The sequence below is a fragment of the Cajanus cajan genome, chromosome 10 (assembly GCF_000230855.2).
Source record: "Cajanus cajan strain Asha chromosome 10, NIPB_CcT2T_4, whole genome shotgun sequence".
NCBI lineage: Eukaryota > Viridiplantae > Streptophyta > Magnoliopsida > Fabales > Fabaceae > Cajanus > Cajanus cajan.
The window spans coordinates 35,194,395-35,221,315 of NC_138526.1; the positions used below are offsets into that span (position 1 = coordinate 35,194,395).

Here is a 26,921-nt window from a genome sequence, read left to right on the forward strand (position 1 = left end):
TTTTTTTGTCTTAAATTTTTGAATTTCTATATTGTAATTTTAATAACTTTTTATTTCTACTATTTATTAATTTTTCCTTTTTTAATATTTTATAATATTATTAAAATTTTATAATTTTAATCTCTATAATTTTATCTTACTTTTTATTTTATAAGTATAATTTAAATTATTCATTTTATAATTAAATTAATTTTTTAAATTTTTTATAAGTTTATATAAAAAAATGTATTAAAACCCCTCAATTTTAGAGGGTAACGTAGCAACTCCCTTTTCCTTTTCTTAAGAGATGTTAGTTTGTAAATCTTTGTCAAGTGGCATTGAATGCCTAGAGTATATAATAAAAAAGAAAAAAAATTCTTAATTTAAGATTGTCACATTGAACAAACATTTAATATGCAAAATATTTTTTTAGGAGCTTGAAATCTTGATTTTTTATGTTTGATAACTATTTAAAAAAGATTTAAAAATTATTTTTTGGAAACTATTTTTATTTTTCCTTTTTACAAAAATATTCACTTTCTCAAGTTAAGGGAGAAAGTTGAAAGTTAATATATATCACAATATCTTTTTTTAAATCAAAAAACCTCTCCCTCTCCCTCTCTCTCCTTCTCCTTCTCTTTTTCTAGGCATGACAATCTAACATGTCCATGTAGGTACCTGCTTGAACCCGCCCCAATTTGGCAGGAAAAACTCGTATTTATCAAGTTCGAGTTCGGATTCAGGTTTTCCCCAATTGATAAAATTGGAGGTGGGGAAGGGGAGGGAACGTAAAACCTTCCTCGTCCCGTTGTCATGCCTATCTCTCTCTACTACTCTTTTCCCTCTCTCTTTATCACTCTCACTTTCATTTCTCCTCTCTTCTCTCTCTCATATCTTCATTTCTCTCTATTTTTTGTATCTTATTATTTTTTGATCTCGTCAATTTTAATAATATTATTAAAATTTATTTTATTTTTATAATTTAATAATATTTGTTAATATTAATTTTAGACTAAACATCAACAGTCATTCAGTTGAGTCTTAAAAGTGGTAGCCTTATCATCAAAATCTTCCATGATCTCATCATGTTAGAATGCTAAATGGCCTCCCCTAGTAAGAGATACACGTGGTAGAAGAACTCGTGGGTCTTACTCGTACATTCTCGAATAATATGTTGCTTTACGATATGATCCATCAATGATTCATCTCCTATTTTTGTTTCGACATCCACATATGGCAAAGAGGAAGCAATTCAACACAAGTAAGAAACAGACATTCGAGTTTATAATAACAGTTTTTTGTTTGGATTCATAATCTTATTAATATTCCTAAATCATATTTATCTTTCAAAATAATATATATATATATATATATATATATATATATATATATATATATATATATATATATATATATATATATATATCAATTAGTTCTTATAGAACTGTCATGTCTTAGAGTTTGATACTGTTTTGGAGTGGATACACATAAATACGACATAGATTAAATATGTCATGTTATATATTATATCTATTATAATGATTTTTATTAAATTTTTTATTGTAAACCATGATGCCTCTCAGCAATTTATTTTTGAAATTTAGTAAGTTAATGTCATATCCATATATAATTTTCTATTTTCATCTTATTCATATTATATATTATAATTTTGCCGTATCCCATCTCCATGTCCTGGCCGAATCTGTGTCAGATAGATTAGTTCTGAAAATTTGAAGCTACAATCCTGGTAAGCAAGCAGAAATAGGCAAGGGAATTACACTCATATATAAGTGTGAAAGCATAAAAAATCAAAACAAATAATGATTTCTGTATTGTAATACGTTGCAGCCTATGGAGAAGAAGTGACAGTAGTTTCCAAAGAATTTGAACATTGGGAAAGTACAACGGGTGCTTCAACTTGCATCTTCATTTCACTAAACTTTATTGCTAATATGGGTTTTGATAACATCACACAAGTGCTGAAATTCTGTGCATTGTTTTGATGATCTATAGCCACATGGCTACTGCCTCCATAATCTTCTAAAGATTGCTCAGTGTCCTCATTTGTTGAGGGGAATGGTCCTGAAACCTTCAACGGCTTCAGTGCTTGCACCCTATTCAATATTTCCATGTGTCAAAAAGCATAATAATGTTGACTATTTTCTTAGTGCTTTTGAAGTTGAAAAGAGAACCTGCATTCAATCTTGCAAGAGTATTTGAGGAGGTTAGGATTATACTCTGTACCACCACTGCAATTTTGGAACAATTTGGTGATCATTTGTTTTGGAAAACTGAAAACTATGGTACCATAATGTGACATAATGGTTTGATGCACTTGTTTACCTAAAACTTGGAAGAGACATTCTGATTGTTGGGCCCATCCAATGGCCCAAGCCCAAAGCAGGGACTGCTATCAACATGCTTCTCATTAGCAAAGCCTTATAGTGTCAATTATAATTAGAGGACAAACTACATAAATAAAACTATGAAAAACTCTTGTATGGAGCATAGCAATTTCTTCTCTCGCATGCTTTTGTTAGCACTACGGCAAGTGTTTTGAATAGGGATAGAATTTAGGTACAATAACTATGGATTGTTGGTGTTGATTTTTAATCAAAATTAAAATTTCACTTCCATAATATACTTAAATAAATATTATTGAGATTTTATATTAAATATAATTATATATTATTGAAGTAAAACTTTAATTATGATCGAAGAATAACACTAATAATATCTATGATTGTACATAAATTATTTTTATAAGAACTCTAAAATGATTAATAGTGAAAAAAATAATAAGAATTCATAAGAAAGTCAACCATTGATATTTCAATACATACATGATTGGTTATGTATGTGTACTTGATATCAAATTTTGATATTCTCATCAATGATTTAAGTTACTTACTTTCTAAAGTGAATTGTTGACTTTAAAGAAGTCAAATCCGCATATATTTTGACTTCTCTAAAATAAAAACAACAATAATAATTTAAAATGTTAATAAAAAATCAACTATTAATATCCCAACACATAAGAAATTATGATATGTAACATAAAGAGAGATATATCTATCAAATAATATAAAAATTTTGTTAGATATAAATTTAGAAGTGTTTCTATAAAAAAAATTTAAAATATTTTTAACTTGTATCTAAATAAAAAAACTCATTAAGGGTTGGGGAATTGAATCCCAAATTTCACTCACCAGGACTGGTGAGACTGATGTTAATATTACAAGTGTCTTCTGCATCAAGACATCTGATTTTGGTTACTTGAACATTCATGGGATCCTTAGGAGTAGAGAACACGGCACCAATTCCAATCCTATTAAGAAATTCACTCTTTTTGTCCCTCTGTTCTCTTGAGATTGCTGTATTTGCCTTTTTGAAGAATGAACAAATCAATATAACCATGCCCAAAATGGCCTAGACTTGGAAAATTCCTAGGTTTTATCAGTAATTTTTCAAGCAACATAATTTTTTTATCAATTAAAAAAATTATAATAACCATAACATAATATATTACTTTAGTCCTCTATCACTAACCTAACCATATTAGTTCTATCAAGATCAAATATTGTATCTACCATGTAGTCTAAAGTCAAAATTTCTAAAATTCTAAAAAAAAATTGTTAAATTCTCATAACTGAGATACAAAATCATAAGGTTAGTTTCCATAATTCAGAATTCAAGAAGAAAAAAAAAGTTTCGATAATTCACAGCAATAATATCAACCTAAATGATATGATGCACTAGGTCAAAACAATTACCTTGGAAAACCTAGCCATTTGACTGGGTAGCCCCACCTCCTGCAAAAAAAGTGGGAGTTAACTTATAAGTTACACCAATGACAAAATAATACCATAATAAAATGCTACATTGTGAGGGTGAAATATCAAGGAGAACACGACATTACAATTCGTTCAATTCACATGTGACATGCAAAACACAATCTAAATGTTAGCAAAAGTTACAGATGTAGAAGCATCCACAAATTATTTTCCACAACACATAAAACATGATTCTCTTCCTTTAGGATGAAGTAACATAAATTAAGCAATTTTATAAACGTTATTTAGTTTGCATCTAGGAATTTTCTTCTCCTACCTTTCTGCCATGATAACAGGCCTCATCGTTGTTCACGTACACCCTCGTTGCCCATCTTTTGAAAGAAAAAAAAAACCTTTATGAGAACATCTATATAAACAACAAAGGAAAAATAAATAAATAAAAAATATTCTGCATAATGGTGGTTTAGAATTATTCATGGGATCATGGAGTAGTATTTGAAGGACATTGAATAAGAAATTAATAAATAATCATTCTTTACTGAAAATCTGAGTCAAAGTACATAGATAACATTAATTATTATATTTTATAAAATGAAAATATTTATTAAAAGAAAAGTTATTAAAATATTATATTTTCTCGAGACTTCTAGTAACATTATTGGATGTCTCCCTAACTATTCAATCAATTTTATTAATATATATGTTTCTATTATAAAATGAAAATATTTATTAAAAGAAAAGTTAAGGGTGAGATCATCTCACCTCACCATCTCAAGTTTTTCCCCAGTTTTTAACTTAAAAATGTAATAACGAAATACTATAGTACTTTTGTATGATTGTATCTTTTACATAATTAATATTTTTTAATAAAAAAATTTATAGGGTCTCATTAGGAAACCTGATGCAAAAATAGAATTCCTTCTTCTCAAGGGATGAACATCAGATATCTAAGTTTTGATTGGCAGCAAATATTCATATATAAACAATATAAGTTGATAAGATTGGTGAATTACTACTATATAGGCTTGTTTGGAGGTTATCCAACACAATCCAAACCAATTTTGATTGGACAACAAGTAGGTTGCAGCAGCAACTCACATGCAAAACCACAAGTTTCTTATGCCCTTGGAACTAGAACCATGTTCCATTTCAGTGCTATGATTACCACTATTCTTCTCCATATTTTTTTAAAAAATGGAAGACTGATGAAGTTTGAATAATATAAATAATCATGGGATTAAAAGTAGGGACATACGCGCAGGATGTTGGGCGGTTCCATACAAGTCCTGCAATCACAACAAGCTGCTATCACAAAGTTCTAATGTCAGCAACAAATTGCATCAATCAAAACACAGAATGTCTTCGAATTTCCATGGACCCGAAATTTAGGAAAATTTGTTTCAAATAACATCTGAAGAAAATAAAAAAAGGATGAGTAAAATTATAGCAGAACCTCATCAAATACACCAACTGGACTGTCCTCATAACTGGCTAGAAAGAACCCACCAAGAGTGTATCTGTATGTAAGGAGTAAACTCAGAAATCACAGTGTTTCAAAATGATAAACATACGCAAAAATTAAATGCAATTTCTTAAGTATTATTCAAGCACTATTTTCTAATTAAAATGGGAATTTTTTCCTCAACAACTTATGCTAACCTTTGATATAAATCTTTATCACGCAAATTTATCTACATAAAATTCTAATTCTAAGAGTATTAAAATATTTATAAAACTCCCAAACTACTTTCCAACCTCATGTGGAATTCTTTCATTTTAGAATTGGAAGGCTTTTCTGTGTAAAATAAATGAAATAGTTTACGAATCGTATCGAAGAGTTGGAACTTACAATTCATCAAATAATACACACAAAATGAGTTTTTGAAAAATTGAATTCTTGAAATATTCCAACCAAACAATTTTCACACATTAACTATACATGAAGTGAATTGTTTCTTCTTGAAAGAAAATAAACAAGCAAAAGTGACTAGCCCTTTTAAGTACTGCACAAACTAATCTTAGGAGTAACTAGAGAACTGATCAATGATGAAATTCACTCTCCATTTTCTAGTAACCCTTCTAAAGCAAGTACAAGTACTTACCCAAAAGCTTCAACCAATTTGAATTCCTTTGGAATGCATGCTCGAGCTTTATCTGCCTTCACAAGATGGAGTTGATACCAAGCACTGATAAACCACCCCAGAAATAGAACTAGTTATTAGTTAAATCACAGACCAAAAAATAGTAATTAGTAACTACACAAGAATTGTTACACTTGCCTGCCTTTAAATACCCATGGAGGCTTTCCATACCCAGATGAAGATTTTTCCTCTACAACTTCCATAAACTCTGAACAACAATTTGACAGCACAAATTGATCATAGAGACTCAAAGTTGTCAGAATCAGATTAGCAATTGTGCTAATTACATTAACGGAATCAGTAACATTTTGTACTATATATATCAGAGAAAGCACTGAGTGAATGAAGATGGAAATAAGGTGAGAGAAGAAGAAGAGGGTAAGGTATGGAACAGATGTGAAATTAATATGCGAAAATGAATGGATAAACCAACACTTCATCCACCGTGTCCTTTTGTATGGACATAAACTAAACATTTGACAACGTTTGGCGCCAACATAGGTTAAAAAAAACACACACACCTTGACATGTCTTGCAACAATTTGCACACGGTAAGAAAATGATTTTTCACTTTTTCTTTTTATACTATATGATTTTTTAAAAAAGAAAAGTTATTTTTAATATATACGCTAAGAACTTCTCAAAAACTAAAATTAATACACTAAGAAATTTTTTTTTTTTTTTTTTACTTAACGATGGTTAAAGTAAATCATTGGAGTCAGCGGGTGGTTGTACTATATTCTAATCTCATTATGATTATTTAAAGAAATAGTAGAAGTGGGTTTTATTGTTGTATAGCAAAAATTAATATAACTATGATTAAAATTAATAATTGAAGTTAATTTATTAATGGTATACATTTTATAGAATTATTCATTTTACCACAGTAATGTAGTTTATTTTTTGAAAATGTAAGAGAAATAAATTATATAGTTTATTATATATATAGAGAACATATTTAGTGAAGTTATATTTTTAAGTAGGAAGTAAATTCGAGTTATATAATACAAAAATGATTAAAACTTAATATTATATAATACAGTGTCTAAATATGTTGCTTGTATATTGATTTGATTGGAGAACTGAAAGTGCCTCATTTATTATTGAAGCAACTTGCCAAAATATCTGACTACCATTTTTATCGCTATTTCTTTTTCTTTTTTCTTTTGGGTTTTTTTTTTTGTTTTTTCATTACTAGTGAGGCAATGACATAAATCGATGATTGGATCCATAAAAAGAAATATATCCATCTAGAATTCGTTTTAGGTTATTTATTATCATATTCGTAGCAACATTTCTGCGCGTTTAATTAGTTTCCACCAGAATATAAGGAAGATCCTATTTCGGGCATTGATGTATGACGTAATCATCAACTAGTTATGATCTTTCACTTACCACTTAAGAAAGAAGAACTAACGGATTTTCAACTTTACCATCATTTTTCATATGAATTCTTTTGGTGAACACAGTATACAACAGGGCCCATTTTGAGTTTTTTTTTTTTATCTTAGATGAAGTAAAAAATAATTTCTTATAATTATTTAAATTCTATTTATAACCTCAGTTTCTAAATCTGAAATTGTAAAACTCACAAATAATTAAACACATAATTATTAAAAATATATATAATAAATTTATACTAGACTACGAGTTATTCATAGAAATTATTATACATTAAAAGAATAAATTAATAATAGTGACACATCATAAAAGAATTTATATTAAAGAAATAGAGATTCATGATTTAATTTTAAAATTTCAATAAAATAAAATAAGTCATAATTTAAAAAAAATAGAAGAAGAATTAAAAAAATTATAGAAAAAAGAAAAAAGAAAAAGTTAAAGACAACCTTTAGTTATAATTTTTCATTAATACTTATAAAAATTTACACTAAAAATAGATAAATCAACAATATTTCACTCTTTTTCTTTAAATTTAATATTATTAATTTATTTTATATTTAATATTATTAATTTATTTTCTTAAAATTATAGATAAATTTTTGTTGAATAACAAAAGGAAATAATTATTAATTATTTATTTACAAAATAATTTATTCCCTCTAATATATTTTATGTATAATTTAATTATGTAATTTTTTATTTTTTATATTATATAGAATATATAACAATTTTTTCCTTTTAATAGTGCTCAGGGAACCGCTGTATACAAACAATTAAAAATGTAAAAATATTAAAATAATGATAAAAGTAATAAAAAAATTAGTAAATTTTAATATTATATTAAAATATTGATGTAGAAAATTATAATAAGTTTTAAATCAATTATATTTATAGACACTGTACTTTTACGTATTCATTTTACCTTATTTTAAATAAAATAATGACAAAATCTTTTGCAGTCTTAAATGTATTCATGGTTTAAAAATTAAAAATAATTGATTAATTATACATTTTGATTTTATAAAATCATTTGAGAAAATACTTCTGCAAAAGTTGCCACGAACCCCAATAGAAATTAAAGACTACTTTTATAATTTCATAAACAAATATAATAACGAATTCAAAGAAATAAAACGGGTTCAACTATCTTTGTTTCCTCTTATGATATCTATGAGTCCTATCGATTCATGTTACAAAAGTACAAAATAAACACAAATTAATCTTCAATGGAATATACCAAAGAAGAATATTACATCCTCTCAAAACCAAATTCAACACTAATAAATTTTGATTATCTATTATAAGCAGATAATAGTGTTTAATATGAGAATTTTTAATACATATTATTGGATTTGAGAATTTTCAACACTATAAAATTTTGATTATCTATTAAGCAGATAATAGTGTTTTGATATGAGAATTTTTAATACATATTATTGAATTTGAGAATTTTTAACACATATTATTGGCTATCTAATTAGTAATATTAAGAATGTTATTTTCAATCTATATCATTTTCATTTTATTGATAAAAAACATAAAATATTATGCTCTCTCAAACACAACAGGGAGCACATTACCATCCAAGGCCAACAAAATCTTCCCATTCTCAGGCAAGGCACCAACACTAGCTGCCACACTTAAACTTGCAATAAGGGAACACATCAGTAGGACACCAACGAACATTAATATAAGTACACCTTTAAACTGTGTCTCCAAAATCCTAAAGTAATAACTACCATTTCCCCAAGCAACAATGATCCTTCTTCCACTCTTTGCATCCTTCTCACCCACCTTCCACTCTGTGCCTTGCAAACACAACGTAGCAGCTGAGAATGCCACCTTGAAGTCCCTATTCACCCTCACAACCTCATCTCCTTCAGCAAAAAGGGTGAAGAAAACTGTGACACCCTTACTACCCCAACACATATATTGTAATAATGAAAACTTAACAAAAACAATTTTCAATTTCGGTAAAAGGGTTCACATGAGAATCTTCAAAATTGTTCTCATGTACGGTTCTGTAATAGAGGTGGTAACAGTAATGTTATCACCGACTAAATGAAACGTGAGAATTTACAAATGATTTTCAAAAATAATATTTACAATTCTAATTTCATATAACAATCTATGTCCTAAAGAAAATCCTCTGCTCCGATGTCACAATATCAGAGCATAACCACAACTCAACCGTTAGCATTCTAGATGTCACTCGTAGCCGGATCTTCCTCACCTAAAATATCCACAAATCGCACGGTGAGAAAAGAAAACATATATATATATAGCACATAAGAAAACACAACATATTATCTCATTATAACTAAATATTCATAAATATTTCAACATATCGTATTTCAATCAATCATACATCGTCATCACGTCATAATTCTCAATCACACCAATCATCACAAATCTTGCACTTCACACTATGCCAAGGTCACGCTACCCATTTAACAATCTCAGGCCGTGCTCACCCCTGATATAACACTGTGCCAAGGTCACGTTATCCCTATCCCAGGGCCGTGCTCACCCTTGACATGTTAACCAAGATCACGATACCCACGTAACAATCCAGAGCCGTGCTCACCCCTGATATAACACTGTGCCAAGGTCACGTTATCCCTATTCCAGGGCCGTGCTCACCCCTGATATAACACTATGCCAAGGTCACGTTATCCCTAACCTAGGGCCGTGCTCACCCCTGACATGTTAACCAAGGTCACGATACTCATGTAACAATCTCGGGCTGTGCTCACCCCTGGTCATAGGTGTGAAGAACCACAATCACATCTCATTCACATCCACATCCACATCCACATCCACATCCACATCCACATCCACATCTCAATTCCACAATATATACACAATCCACACAAAATGGTGATTCACACACCCCTCAAGTAATTCATCATCTAGATCATCAAATAATATAACAATAACATTCATAAACTAATATAACAAACAACAGAATTATCAATTTAATATAATTTTAACGTAAACAGTAAAATCCCCAATTGTTCCAAAACCTAACTCACAGGCACTTTTCTACAATTTCGTTCTCCCTCTCAGATCTCCATTCTTACAAATTATTAGCATATCTATAATCCTCAACACATACAGAATCTAATGGGATCCTCAATTTCTCAAACAGAAATCATCCAATTTTTCACAACCTAACTTACAGGCACTTTTCTATAATTTCGTTCTCTCTCCCAGAGCATCATTTTTACAAGTTAAACATATATTCGTAATCCTAAATATATATAGAATCACATAAGATAATTAATTCTCCAAACATAAATAATTATAAAATTATTCATAACCCTAAGGGCTCTTCCTCTACCCAATTTTCTCATGTAACTCTACATATAAATAATCTCCTTTTCCCCCGTACCTGGATAAATAGGAACTCGGGCAGAACCTCCTCCTCTTTTTCCTTAAACAAGGATCGCAACTAAATCTGGGACAAAACCTCATCCTCTGAGTTCCTCTTGGTCTTCAGAGAGAAGAAGAGGAACGAAAGAGAGAAAAGAAGAGAAGAGAGAGTGAGAATGAGAGGTGTGTAGAAATGAGAGGATTTGAGGCCTATTTATAGGATTTTTCGCCCACCTACCACTACGGCCCGTTCCAAAATCGGAACGGCCCGTTCTGGGCCATTCAAACCTACGCAAATTTTTGAACTGGAACGGCCCGTTCCAAAACCAGAACGGCCCGTTCCCAATCCCAGCAGAACGGCCCGTTCTCCCTCCGGAACGACCCGTTCTCCAAACCAGAACGGCCCATTCTCCCTCTGGAACGGCCCGTTCTCCAAACTGGAACGGCCCGTTCTCCCTCCGGAACGGCCCGTTCTCCCTCCAGAACGGCCCGTTCTGATTCTCAAATTTTGGGCCTTTAACTTATTCTAGAACGGCGCGTTTCACTTTTGAAACGGCCCGTTCTGGGCAACGAATTGGGCCTACGGCCCATTGAAAATTGGGCTGTTACAATACTTCCCTCTTTTATGAAATTTCGTCCTCGAAATTTTTGTAATGGTAGACTCCTCGCTTCTTACTTTCTAATTATTATGCGACCTCACTACCTTAATGAGATACAACTTTATCAAAAGATATCTAAGGGCAAAACAAGTAAACTTGGCAAGCCTATCCACTAAAACACAAATAGAATTAACTTCTTAAGCATCTTAGACAAACCTACAATTAAGGCCTATCCACCCATCATCTCACTTCCACAATGGGACGTCTGAGTGCTACAAAATTCCTAAAGACTTCTAGCATACTAAACACAAGTATACAATTTCTCTACTCCTTTCTTCACCTTAGGTCACTTCACTTCCGCTGCGCTATTAAGATACATCCTCCTAAGGTCCCGATACATCTCATTAGCTCCTAAATATATATATTAAGAGTATTGTTATGTCCTTCCTCTAAAATCATCTTCCTTAATTCAAGGTTACTATGCACCCAAGTTTGTTCTTGCACCTCAAAATAATGTCGATTTCTACTCATAAATGGTTATCTATACTTCTACCAATCTTCTCCACTTGGTACTCTAAGAAAGGATCTGACTTCTAGGCTTCTCTAATCTCATCCATTAATTCACTAGTCACTTTTAACACAATCAATTCAATGCTCCTAAGGATAATCTCACACACAAAGCATAAGTCTCTAAATTCTTCAATCAAATCCAACCCTTAAATCATCATAAATGATATACTAGAGGTCATCATAATCAAGGCATCTGCCACAATATTGGTTTTACTTCTGTGATCATCTTTAAAGATTAAGCAGCTAAGCGTAAGTTCACTAGGTATACATATCAGATCTCTAATTTCACCAGTCCATCTACACCCAAGTCAAACTCTTATTCATCACCTTATCCTATAGTCTCATATCTTGTCACCAAAATTAATCAATTAATTATACGTCTCCAATTTCCTTCAACAATTCACTCGTTACTCAAGTTATACCTAGTTTCATACTACTCGGAGTAATCTCATAAGTCAAACTTAAATCTTTAATTTCAGCCAAAAAGATCCATCTCTCTAATCATAAGAAAAAAAATAATGTAGAGGGTTCCTACTCAAAGCATCAACCATCACATTGACTTTATGCAAATAACAACTAAGATTGAAATCCTAGTCCACAAAAATTCCAACTATCTCTTTTGTCCCATATTCAAAGTCCTTCGGGTCAAACAAAATTTGAGGCTCTAATGATCACTAAATACCTCCAACTTAGAATCATATAGATAGTGTCTCCAAATCTTAGTGTAAATATCACGATTGCTTACTCAATGTCATGGGTAAGGTAATTCCTCTCATAAATTTTCAATTGCTTAGAAACATAAGTTATTACCCTTACTCCTTGCATCTACACTACCTCCAAATTCATCTTAGAAGCATCACGGTATACCACATAAGACTTACTAAAATCCGGTAACATTATCCAATCTTTCCTTAAGAGTTTGAAACATACTCTCACATTTATTATCCCATACAAAGGCAAGTCTTTCCTAGTCAATCTAGTCAAATAGTAAGCAACCTAGAGAAGTAAGTGACGAAATGCTTTGGGGAGTTGAAAATAAGCATAGGTCCGGGGATCCTCGATATAGGTTAACCTTTTGAACTACTGTTGAATTCATGGGTAGGCAAAAGACAACTTAGTGAACTGAAACATCTTAGTAGCTAGAAGAAAAGAAAGCAAAAGCAATTCCTATAGTAGCGACGAGATAAACGAGAGCAGCCTAAACCGTGAACGGCTATCTTAAAAATTTACTCAATAAATTTCCTATAAACTATCTCAATAAAACTTCTAACCTCACAAATTGACTTTTGATATCTCCCACTTAAGCAAAACTTCTACCATAGGTAGATCTATGTTATATCCGCGCAAGAAATTACAAGGCTTAAATCTATCTTGGATATATCTTCAAAATTAACTCTAATATGATGATATCACATCTTAAGGTCAATCTCACTAAACACACAACCATTCACTAATTAATCCATAAGGTCATCTATCCTCATATCCACATACACGGATATCATATTATAATACCTATTTAAACCTTCATATATACATCCTTCCCAATCATATATATAAATCTATCACTATTTCACACCATATAACATGTGCATGAAATTAACTTTACCACATAGCATCATAAAACCTTGAATAACCTTACAATCCACATGACAACACCTCAGAACATCATAACAAAATCATTTTTATCCTTGCATTGCCTAGTAACTCAAAAACATCATGATAGCATACATATCCCACCAATAACTGTCAAGGAAAATGATACCTAGAGAGTTACACTTGTCCAACGATCTCAATCCTATCTCAAAAGAAAGATAAAAGAATAAGTTATAACTCTTATGAAGACATGAGATTCTGAATAGATCCTCTTCTCAGCTAACAATTCAAAATCACAACAGATATATTTAACGCTTATAACTAGCCTCTAATTACCAAAACAACTATAACTGGAGTTCTAAACCTTCATTTTACCTCATTCCAGTGCCATTGAAAAGATCACATCCAAGACTACAACTTCCATGAAGACCACAAAATCCAAATCTATCAATACGGTACTCCTACTAGCATAACAAAACTACAGTGAAAACATCTCCTACACTAGACAACAATAGTGCACTAACATCCCACAGAATACCTCAACCCTTCCAAACTTACTTCTTTCTACCTTAAACTCATATCCAAGCTTCCAACTACAATCCCTAAACGAAAATAATTCACCTATTCCACAAAAGACTTAGAGCTGAAATCAAATCCTCATGCAACCTAACCCCTAACAAGATTAATATGCAAGCATCAAAACTTAAGGAAATCACCAACACTTTGACCTTTCATCAAGAACACTCAAAGTTCTAATGCTCGACACATAACCTCTTGGATTCAATCATTACCACTATAACTTTCAGAAACGCCACCAATCGTAAACTCTTAATACATTCAATAAGTCAATTTCTTACCCACATCCAAGCTTCCACTAGTTCTAGTTGGTTAGCAAGATACTTCGTCTACTACCACTACTTGCACCTATGCTCGCAACACGAGCGATGCCACCCAACCACTACTTCTTACATAAGCAAGAAGTATCAAAATAATTAAGCAATCATGAGATTAAGAAAGAGCAATCAAAAATAGCATCATCAAGTTATATCATGTCTAACAGACAAATCCTGAGAACACAATGCACATAAATAAATAACAACAACATAATCAATCATCACATTAGCACATCAATAAGCTTCACACTCAATGCATTCCATCATTCATCTATCGAACAAGCCTAGTAGACTCACAACTCACGGCCGATTGGATCGACCTGCTCTGATACCACTAAATGTGACACCCTTACTACCCCAACACATATATTGTAATAATGAAAACTTAACAAAAACAATTTTCAATTTCGGTAAAAGGGTTCACATGAGAATCTTCAAAATTGTTCTTCAATAACCACAACGATAAAAATGAAACGTGAGAGTTTACAAATGATTTTCAAAAATAATATTTACAATTCTAATTTCATATAACAATCTATGTCCTAAAGAAAATCCTCTGCCCAGATGTCACAATATCAGAGCATAACCACAACTCAACCGTTAGCATTCTAGATGTCACTCGTAGCCGGATCTTCCTCACCTAAAATATCCACAAATCGCACGGTGAGAAAAGAAAACATATATATATATATATAGCACATAAGAAAACACAACATATTATCTCATTATAACTAAATATTCATAAATATTTCAACATATCGTATTTCAATCAATCATACATCGTCATCACGTCATAATTCTCAATCGCACCAATCATCACAAATCTTGCACTTCACATTATGCCAAGGTCACGCTACCCATTTAACAATCTCAGGCCGTGCTCACCCCTGATATAACACTGTGCCAAGGTCACGTTATCCCTATCCTAGGGCCGTGCTCACCCTTGACATGTTAACCAAGGTCACGATACCCACGTAACAATCCAGAGTCGTGCTCACCCCTGATATAACACTGTGCCAAGGTCACGTTATCCCTATTCCAGGGCCGTGCTCACCCCTGACATGTTAACCAAGGTCACGATACTCATGTAACAATCCAGAGCCGTGCTCACCCCTGATATAACACTATGCCAAGGTCACGTTATCCCTAACCTAGGGCCGTGCTCACCCCTGACATGTTAACCAAGGTCACGATACTCATGTAACAATCTCGGGCTGTGCTCACCCCTGGTCATAGGTGTGAAGAACCACAATCACATCTCATTCACATCCACATTCACATTCACATCCACATCCACATCCACATCCATATCCACATCCACATCCACATCCACATCTCAATTCCACAATATATACACAATCCACACAAAATGGTGATTCACATACCCCTCAAGTAATTCATCATCTAGATCATCAAATAATATAACAATAACATTCATAAACTAATATAACAAACAACAAAATTATCAATTTAATATAATTTTAACGTAAATAGTAAAATCCCCAATTGTTCCAAAACCTAACTCACAGGCACTTTTCTACAATTTCGTTCTCCCTCTCAGATCACCATTCTTACAAATTATTAGCATATCTATAATCCTCAACACATATAGAATCTAATGGGATCCTCAATTTCTCAAACAGAAATCATCCAATTTTTCACAACCTAACTTACAGGCACTTTTCTTTAATTTCGTTCTCTCTCCCAGAGCATCATTTTTACAAGTTAAACATATATTCGTAATCCTAAATGTATATAGAATCACATAAGATAATTAATTCTCCAAACATAAATAATTATAAAATTATTCATAACCCTAAGGGCTCTTCCTCTACCCAATTTCCTCATGTAACTCTACATATAAATAATCTCCTTTTCCCCCGTACCTGGATAAATAGGAACTCGGGCAGAACCTCCTCCTCTTTTTCCTTAAACAAGGATCGGAACTAAATCTGGGACAGAACCTCATCCTCTGAGTTCCTCTTGGTCTTCAGAGAGAAGAAGAGGAACGAAAGAGAGAACAGAAGAGAAGAGAGAGTGAGAATGAGAGGTGTGTAGAAATGAGAGGATTTGAGACCTATTTATAGGATTTTTCGCCCACCTACCACTACGGCCCGTTCCAAAATCGGAACGGCCCGTTCTGGGCCCTTCAAACCTACGCAAATTTTTGAACTGGAACGGCCCGTTCCAAAACCAGAACGGCCCGTTCCCAATCCCAGCAGAACGGCCCGTTCTCCCTCCGGAACGACCCGTTCTCCAAACCAGAACGGCCCGTTCTCCCTCTGGAACGACCCGTTCTCCAAACCGGAACGGCCCATTCTCCCTCCAGAACGACCCGTTCTGATTCTCAAATTTTGGGCCTTTAACTTATTCCAGAACGGCCTGTTTCACTTTTGAAACGGCCCGTTCTGGGCAACGAATTGGGCCTACGGCCCATTGAAAATTGGGCTGTTACAAAAACGAGTAAACCCTTTTCTGCATCAGAATTCTCTTGGCCAATATATAAAGGGCATGACTTGTTTTTGTGTACCAAAGTGAAACGGCCTCCACTATCTGTTGTGGCAGGTTTGATGTAGTAACCTTTGCCACGCTTAAGAGGGTGGTTTTTTGTGTCTAGGACTGGGGGGAGTTTGGAATATTGAGCCAATGTTGGTATAGCAATTATTACAAGGCATAATAACATAAGGCTAAGGCTTGTACTAATCGATCTCATTGACATGGTTGTGTGTGTGTGTAGCTAACTTTGATAGAAATAAATGATGGCTTTAAGGGAGAATTTTGGAAATGTGTGATGTTGTGTGTTGAGTTATTTATAGGATATTGTATAGAGTACGTGGCATGGGTTTGAGTTGGAGATAACATGTGTTGGGTTGGTGAATAAAAGTCTAGCATGACATATCCACAAGTTATTGCTTGTATACCGCCAAAGTTTCTATGTAGTGTTAATTTTGATAAAGGTGAAGTGATAAATTTATTTTTCTAATAAAAGTATTAAGAGGTGTGTTTTAAAAGCCGGACCGAACCGGCGGGTCGGACAGGTTGGATCGGGAACCGGTGGTCCAGCCAGTCTAAATCTTAAGTTGGATCGGTTATGCAGTCGACCCGTTTCAAACTGAATTGGACCGATCAATTGCAAGCATATTATATATGTACATATTATTTATATTTTTAATTTGTATTAATATACAGTTTAACATGTAATTTTTTAATGTATTTTTTTACAAAATAAAAATAAAAATAATTTTAAATAAGATAGAAAAATTCAAATTTAAAATAAGATATGAATTTATTAAAATTTATAAGTATATAATATATTTAATATAAATATTTTTTAAAAAAAATAATAAAAATCGAGTCATGCGATTCAATCTGTGACCCAACGGTTCAACGTTTAACCCATTGACTCGGTACCTTAACTGGTTTAATAATCTGTCCAGTTTTTAAAACTATGATTAAGAGTGTCATTTAATTATTAAATGATATCATTTGATCGATGTTATTTGTGGTATAATGAATTGTCATATTATTCTTTTATATATATATATATATATATATATATATATATATATATTCTAATATTTTTTAAATAAATTGTGTTTAAAATAATTTAGTAAGTTAATATTTTTTGTTGTAATATTATTATATTTAATTATTTATTTTAGTTGAGGATCAATTTATTAGTCAGTTATTTTATACATTTTTATTTTATTTTTTTAAAAAAAATTATATGTCAGCCCAACTCAATTAACTAACCTAACTTAATATTAGTTACTGTTTGAGTTGAGATTTTTAACTTATCCACAAAAATATATTCAACCAACTTTTATCGAGTTGAGTTATTAGGTGGGTGGGTGAACGGGATTGGTTAATTTTTAAAAATTTTTTAAAATTATATTAATGTAATTTGATCTCTCTAATATTTTATAATTTCTTTTTATATTTTAAAAAGCCTTTTCTAAATTATTTTTATTTAATATAAATATTTTATATTAATGTTATATAATAATAAAAATTATCATTATTTAAAAAATTTATTTAAATTTAAAAATATCCTTATAGCACTACAAGAAAATTGCGAATTAGAGAGGGAAAGATCCATCACAAATCCCTCGCTAAACAGAATGGCGAGGGACTAGCGAGGGATTTGCGAGGGATCATTCCCTCGCTAAATTCAAGTTGCTAATTAGCGACGGATGCATATCCCTCGCAATTCCCTCGCTACATTCCTTCGTTTTTCCCTCGCAACCAGCTTCGCTAGTCCGTCGCAAATTTGTGCTGCTAATTCTTCGCTACCGCCTCACAAATGTATAACCTAAATTCCCTCGCTAATTGTATTTAATATTTCCTCGCTAAAACGTCGCAAAACCTTCGCAAGATATCCTTCGCTACTTTGTCGCTATTCCATCGCAAAATGTTGTTTAATTATTTCCTCGCTAATCGTTCGCCACTCCGTCGCAATTATCCCTCGCTAATTCCTCGCAACGGTGTAGCAATATATCAATTGAGGTCCTTCGCAAATCCCTCGCTAAACCCTCGCAAATCCCTCGCTAATCCCACACAAATCCATCAGAGCATATGGATTGAGTTCCCTCGCAAATACCACGCTAATCCCTCGCGAAACCTTCACAACATATCTTTTGAGTTTCCTCGCGAATCCCTCGCTAATATCTCGCGAAACCTTCCTAATTTATCTATATATACATTATTCTCTCATGAATCCCTGTAAATATGTCACTTAATTTGATATTTTAAATAAATCTAAATCAACTACATAATTTTTTTTCAACTCGACATGATTTAAAATAAAAGTTGCATGTAACAATATCTCTTACAAAACCAAATTGTTAAATGTCTTACAAAATCCAACTTGTGCATACTATCTTAAAGAAACCCAAACTAATTAATGTCTTACAAAAAGAAAAGAGCAATTTCCTAGCATATTCCTAGAAAACAAGAAGATAAGAGCTACGTTTGATTTGATGATGTAAAAATAGTTGAGTTTCCTGTAAAATGTATCTCTTTCCAAGGTGTTAGTATCTACAGAGTTTCCTAGTTCATTCTTCTTTGTAGAGAGAAATGATAAGAATACACTCTCTACACATTTTTTAGAACACACTCTCTCCTATTGGTTGAAATTTATTAGAAATCACAAAATTGTGTGGGTCTCAAATTATATTTAATAAATATCTCTCATGATTTGGTAGTTTTCAACAAATATTATCGGAGATAGTTTGTTAGGAGGAATGTGTTAAAGAGTATATTGCTTGCATTCTTCTTTGTATAAATATGAATCCAAAAGAAATGGTTAGCAATGTTAAGATATGTCAAATATTCTATTAGCAAATATTATGCAATCAAATATTATGTTAGCTGTAATTTAGGCATTATTACAACTGTGAGGTAATTTGTGCAGCTGTCATTCCTTTGATAGATGAGGAATTATAGGACCCTTGTATGTATATATATGGTACACTATTCTTTGAAATAAATATCAGAATTATTCTTTAAACCTTTTATATGGTATCAAGAGCTAAACACCGACATCCTCTACAATATAGGAATCGGTGCTTCTTTTGAATATTTCTGATGGCTCCTTCCGATAAAAATAAATCGGAAAAACATGATTCTAGGACTTTCGCTGCTACCCATATGCACGAAGCGCTCACCCCTGAACGGCTTGACGGCACCAACTATGTTGAGTGGTCGTTGAACGCAGAAAACAAGATCAGAGGCAGAAAACGTTGGGGTTACATCTCTAGAACAAAGGCTGCACCAGAAGACAAGAAATCTGATGAATATGAAGCATGGGAAGATGAAAACTGCCTTGTCAAGTCTTGGCTTCTGGACTCCATGACGAAAGAAATCATATCCCTCTTTATTCGCTTAGCTACGAAAAAGGACATTTGGGACACTGTGCAGCAAACATACTCAGTCAACCAGGATGCGTCCCGATCATATCAGTTATATCGTGAGGTAATCTCTACTAAGCAAAATGGAGGATCTGTTATTACATATTTTGGAAAATTGCAAAAATTATGGCTGGAGTATGATACTATCATGAATTGTAACATGGAATGTCCTAAAGATATTGAGAAGTATAACAACATGATTAATTCTCAACGAGTTTATGTTTTTTTGGCTGGCCTGGATACACATTTGGATGCAGTTCGTGGTCGTATCCTTGCTACCACTCCCCTTCCAAATGTTCAATCAGTTTATGCAACTGTTTGTGCTGAGGCAAACCGCCAAGAGGCTATGCTTGATAGTGAGTCTACTATGGGGACTGCCTTTGTTGTTAAGAAGTTTCCTAAGAAAGGAATCTGCAAGTGTACCCACTGCAATGGGGATAATCATGTCATGGAGACATGTTTTAAACTCCATGGCTATCCGGATTGGCATCCAAAAGGCAAAACTACTCCCAATACCAAGGTAGAAGCTACTTCCAAGAGCCATAGTTCTACTATTGTCGGATTTGTGACCAAGTCAGGTATATCTAACTCTGCTCTTAATTTTTCTGTTGTTACTAGGGGTAGTGATTGGATAATTGATTCAGGTGCTACTGATCATATGACTTGTGATCCTCATAAATTTACTAATTTTTCCCCTAATTGTTCTAAAACCGCTATTATTAATGCCAATGGGGTCTCATCTCCTATTGAAGGTGTAGGTACTATATCCCTCTCACCCTTCTTATCGATTCCTGATGTTTTATTTGTTCCTACATTGAACTGTAATCTTCTCTCTGTCAGCAAATTAACCAAATCACATTCTTGTGTTGCCTTGTTTTATCCAACTCATTGTCTTTTTCAGAACATCCATTCCAAGGAGAAGATTGGCAGTGGTAGAGAGAGTGAAGGACTGTATTATCTTGAAAATGTCTCACAACAAACTCATAAAGGAGCGTTGGCTTGTCTTGCGAATGAACACATACAAGATAAAAACAAAAAGGAAATTTGGTTATGGCATAGACGACTAGGACATCCCTCTTTTGGTTATCTAAAAAAACTATTTCCATCACTATTTCATAAATGCAATATTTCTGATTTTCTTTGTGAAACTTGTGTAATGGCAAAAAGTCATCGTGCTGTGTTTCCTTTAAGCAATAAAAAAACAGTTTTTCCTTTTTCATTAATTCACACAGATGTCTGGGGCCCTGCCCCACAATCTACACATAATGGAAAAAAATGGTTTATCAGTTTTGTTGATGATTGTACTCGGGTAACCTGGGTGTATTTGCTTAAACATAAAAGTGATGTGTGTGATGTGTTTCGTTCCTTCCATCATATGATAGTTACACAATTTAACACATATATTAAGGTCATTCGATCAGACAATGGACGGGAATATTTTAAGACTGAATTAATAGAGTTCATGAACTCTAAAGGCATCTTGCATCAAACTACATGTCCTTATTCACCACAACAAAATGGAGTGGCTGAGAGGAAAAATAGACATATATTAGAGGTGACAAGATCACTTTTGATAGATGGTAATGTCCCATCTCATTTATGGGCTGAAGCTGTAAGCTCTGCAGTTTATTTGATTAATCGAACCCCTTCTAGTGTGCTTAACTTTCGAAGGCCTTTAGATGTGTTGTCTGATCATTGTATCCTTCCTTCCATGGTTTATTTACCACCTCATGTTTTTGGATGTGTTATATATGTTCACTTACACCCATATCAACGTACAAAGCTTGAAGAACGAGCTATTAAATGTGTTTTTGTTGGGTATGGATCAACTCAAAAAGGTTACCGTGCTTACCATCCACCATCAAAGAAATTTTATATCTCTATGGATGTGACATTTAATGAGCATAAATTTTTTTATGATGATTCTACACTTCAGGGAGGCAATGAAAGTGAACTGCATAATCATGATGTTAGTATGTTTGATATCTCAAATATATAATTATATTGTGAAGATAAATTATCGTGTGAGGATCATTCTGCAGGAATTGAGCCAATCCTAAATATGGACACTTCTTTTTTGGATAATACAGTGTCTTCTGATCATAACCAATTAGCTCAATCTTCTCCACAGGTTCCGTTTGACTCTTCAGAGGTACCTTCTGATCCTATCTCTGATAATGCTAATGAAACTAATCATGAAATTGTTTCTCTTGATCCTACCCTTGATAATACTAATTTAGATGAAACCGATCATGAAATTGATCCTTGTCTACGTGAGACCACCAACACACCAAACACTGAGTCTACTACTGTCCAATATAATCTTCCACCCCGTTCTAACCGTGGTCAACCTCCAGCAGCTAAATATGAACCAGACCTCCAAGCCAAAGTTAAATATCCCATTAGTAAATATGTGTCATCTCACAAGTTATCCCAGTCATATGCATCATTTGTATCTCAATTATCTTCAATTTCTATTCCTAGTAATATACAGGAAGCTTTGGCAGATCCTAGATGGACCAAAGCAATGGTTGATGAGATGGCAGCTTTAGAAAAAAACAACACTTGGGATCTTGTGTCTTTACCAAGAGGAAATAAAATTGTGGGCTGAAAATGGATATTTACAATTAAGCATAAAGCTGATGGAACTATTGAGAGGTATAAAGCACGACTTGTGGCTAAAGGTTACACTCAGTCTTATGGTGTAGATTACCAAGAGACGTTCGCACCGGTAGCCAAGCTCAACATTGTGAGAATACTTCTGTCGCTAGCCGCAAACCAAGACTGGCTTCTTCTACAATTTGATGTGAAAAATGCTTTCCTACATGGAGAAATTTTAGAAGAAATTTATATGGATTCTCCACCAGGCATGACAAATTCAATTGGAATGAAGGTTTGCAAATTAAAGAAGGCTCTATATGGATTAAAACAATCCCCAAGAGCATGGTTTGGAAGATTTACCAAGTCTATGAAGGCTTTTGGCTATAGAGCAAGTAACTCTTATCACACCTTATTTTTGAAGAGAGGAAAAGGAAAAGTTACAGCCTTAATTATATATGTAGATGACATGATTGTTACAGGAAATGACCAAGATGAAATTTCTAGTTTACAACAATACCTTGCATCTGAATTTGAGATGAAACAACTTGGAAACCTCAAATATTTTTTGGGTATTGAAGTAGCTAGATCAAAACATGGTATTTTTCGATGCCAAAGAAAATATACTATTGACTTACTATCGGAAACTGGACTGCTTGGGAGTAAACCAATTGATACACCAATTGAACAAAATCATAAACTCTTTCAATGCTCAAATTCAGCAAGCATAGACAGAGGGAGATACCAAAGGCTGGTAGGAAAATTAATTTATTTGTCCCATACACGTCTAGATATTACCTATGCAGTGAATGTTGTTAGTCAATTTATGCATGACCCACGAAAGCTTCATATGGATGGTGTTGAGAGGATTTTGAGATATTTGAAGTCCACTCCTGGAAAAGGAATTTTGTTCTCAAATCATGGAAACTTAAAGGTAGAAGGGTACACTGATGCAGATTGGGCAGGTTCAAAAGATGATAGAAGATCTACCTCTAGATACTTTACTTTTGTAGGAGGGAATCTTGTAACTTGGAGGAGTAAAAAACAGCCTGTAGTAGCAAGATCTAGTGCTGAAGCAGAATTCAGAGGCATGGCACTAGGTGTATGTGAACTTTTGTGGATTAAAAATGTGCTATCAGATTTGGGCTTTAAACCAAATGAAACTATGAGTTTGTACTGTGACAATACGTCGGCTATAGCAATTGCTCACAACCCTGTGCAACATGATAGAACAAAGCATGTGGAGATTGATAGACATTTCATCAAAGAGAAGCTTGAAGTTGGAATAATTTCCTTTCCCTTTGTAAGATCAGAATTGCAGCTGGCTGATGTTCTCACCAAAGGAGTGTCAAGTAGAGTGTTTAATGAGTCTCTATTCAAGTTGGGAATGTGTGATATCCATGCACCAACTTGAGTGGGGGTGTTAAGATATGTCAAATATTCTATTAGCAAATATTATGCAATCAAATATTATGTTAGCTGTAATTTAGGCATTATTACAACTGTGAGGTAATTTGTGCAGCTGTCATTCCTTTGATAGATGAGGAATTATAGGACCCTTGTATGTATATATATGGTACACTATTCTTTGATATTTTTGAAATAAATATCAGAATTATTCTTTAAACCTTTTATAAGCAAGTTATTAATCCAACTGACTTTATTTGAGGAAATGATTTGATGAAGGTTGGTAAAGGTGCTATATTTTATCATTAACAAATAATTAGACAAAAATTACAGAGCTCGGGTAAAGAGTTAATAATAATGGAAAAATGCAACAAGAACTTCATCTGAATTTGGTGGTGTCAAATATCAACAATTAAAAGTAGAAACATTTTGTGATTTTTGAAAGGAAAGAACTGGCAACATAATGTCCATGTAAGCAAGATTTAACAAGAAAGTGCAATAACAGATAAGAATTGAAATTTACTTCAACTGGATCTGATGAGATATATCCAACATCGAATATGAGTAGTTCATTACTTTTTATAGATGCACAAACAACCTGAAATGAAAAAGTAAAACAAATAGCAGGGCAAATAGAATATTGAATTGTTTATAACACGAAACATATCAAAAAAATCACTGGTCTCACATAAAATGCGCAAGCACTTGTTAAATATGATAATTTCATTTGAAAAAGTGCCAAATCATCAGAAGATTATCTTTGACATACAACAGACAAGCTATAACATAAAAAACTACAAAAGATAAAACCAAATTTACGTAGTACATGTCATTGATATTATTTAGAAATAATCAACGATTTATAAACTCCATATTAAAATGTTGAGTAAGAAGGTAATTTAATCAAGCTGAAACCTCATCCTGATTAAGAGGATTCCATCTGACAGCATCAAGTTGTCGATTTAGTGAGAGGTGCATTAAGTGCTTGCTTTCATCTTCCCTCAAGCCTATCATCAAATTAATATAAAACCAATTTTAAATGATAAATAACACTTCATTTGAAATTCCTCCCGGTCCAAGGAAAAAATAAATATAATGCTACTTAGTTTTAAAAATAATTAAGTTGTTGTTTTAGTTTTAAAAATAATAAAATACTCGTATTTGAAAAAAATTTAAAATAAATTAAAAATAAAGTGAAATATTTACTCTATGCAATTAGTTTTGTTTTAAATTTCATGTATTTATTACTTTTACCTCTTATAATATTAATATTGCTTTTATTTTGAATAATTTTAAATAAAAAATTAAATTAAGTTGATTAAATTTTTACAATTCAAACTACTGAAACGAATATTACTTAATATTATACGTGTTTTATATTTTATTTTATTTTTTAGAAAAAGTAAGTGTATTTTTTTCTCTACACAATCATGCAATATTTATTAATTATAGAAAATACATTAGTAGTAAAATACATACTTTAAAAAGTAGTATTTCTTTTCACAACATTATAATAAAATTTTCATTTAAGATTTATTTATATATGATATAAATGTACTAAAATTACAATTGTATAAAAATAAAATAATATTTGGAACAAAAACTTATAAAAACGAAAAATATTATAGCATATTAATGTGGCGAGAGAAAAGAAAGTAGAGTTATATTTATTGAAAAGAAAACACACACACACACATATATATATATATATATATATATATATATATATATTAATTTAATTTTCCTTCTTTCCATAACTCTCTCTCTCACACACACTCTCTATCTCTTTCTCTCTCTCTCTCTATATATATATAGAGAGAGAGAGAGAGAGAGTTATGGAGAGAAGGTAAATTAAATTAAATTTATTAAAAAAGATGGAGTAAAAAAAACATGTTGAACAAAAAAGTTTTTGAAAAAATCGTGATACATGTTTAGAAAAAAAAAACTTCCTTTATATATAATATGATAATTAACAAATATCTTGATAAAATTGACTAATATATATATATATATATATATATATATATATATATATAATTTATGCTTACTTTAATTTTTCAAATATTATAAATGAAATATAAGCTAAATATTAATTTAGAGTTTTTTAATGTTGATCCTTCCAATTTTATAAAATTATTTTTAATCCTTATAGGATTATCCTTTCTCAATTTCAGTTTCAATATTTATACTATTTTTTTCAAAGTTTAGTCAGTATAATTTTATATTTTTTTCTTTCTAATTTTTAGTTGTTAGTACAAAGTTACATGAACTAAAGTGAAAGAAAATTATAATATATATTTAAAGAACTAAAATTTGAAAAATACATATTTATAAAGATAAAAATAAATTAAAATTTATAAGAACTAAAATTGAGAAAACATGAACTTATAGAGACTAAATTCATATCTAAATCAAAATAAACAAAAATATTTTAAATTATCAAAATTAAGAAAACAAAACATACATGGACTAAATTCATATTGTAAACATATAAATTATATTTAACATTTATGATATATATATATGTGTGTGTGTGTGTGTGTGTGTGTGTGGGTTTTAAAAAATATATGAGTGAAAATTCAGTTACTTCAAAAGTAACTCTTAAAAGAGTTATTTAATGAATGTAATTACGTTATATATTGAATTTCTTATTCAATAA

At 32.0% G+C, this 26,921-nt stretch overlaps 1 protein-coding gene and 1 pseudogene across 5 annotated transcripts; both read right to left on the reverse strand.

The window, feature by feature from the left end:
* Nucleotides 1–1,741: 1,741 nt before the first annotated feature.
* On the reverse strand, nucleotides 1,742–6,337 carry LOC109808155 (protein NEOXANTHIN-DEFICIENT 1). Of its 5 annotated transcripts, none has more exons than XM_020371026.3 (10): nucleotides 6,053–6,335; nucleotides 5,876–5,959; nucleotides 5,227–5,290; nucleotides 5,029–5,075; nucleotides 4,090–4,144; nucleotides 3,753–3,791; nucleotides 3,189–3,363; nucleotides 2,323–2,389; nucleotides 2,172–2,228; nucleotides 1,742–2,093 (listed from the first exon to the last, which is right to left on the reverse strand). In XM_020371026.3, the coding sequence occupies exons 1-10, from the start codon at nucleotides 6,115–6,117 to the stop codon at nucleotides 1,829–1,831; spliced, it is 918 nt and encodes a 305-aa protein (XP_020226615.1). In that variant the 5' UTR covers nucleotides 6,118–6,335; the 3' UTR covers nucleotides 1,742–1,828. The 5 variants fall into 5 exon arrangements, with proteins under 5 accessions (XP_020226615.1, XP_020226616.1, XP_029129457.1 ...); XM_020371027.3 differs by having other exon boundaries at nucleotides 2,323–2,386; nucleotides 6,053–6,334; XM_020371025.3 differs by having other exon boundaries at nucleotides 1,887–2,093; nucleotides 2,172–2,182; nucleotides 2,323–2,386; nucleotides 6,053–6,337.
* A 1,505-nt stretch (nucleotides 6,338–7,842) lies between these two features.
* On the reverse strand, nucleotides 7,843–17,848 carry LOC109807662 (kunitz type trypsin inhibitor 106-like; annotated as a pseudogene).
* Between the last annotated feature and the right edge of the window lie 9,073 nt (nucleotides 17,849–26,921).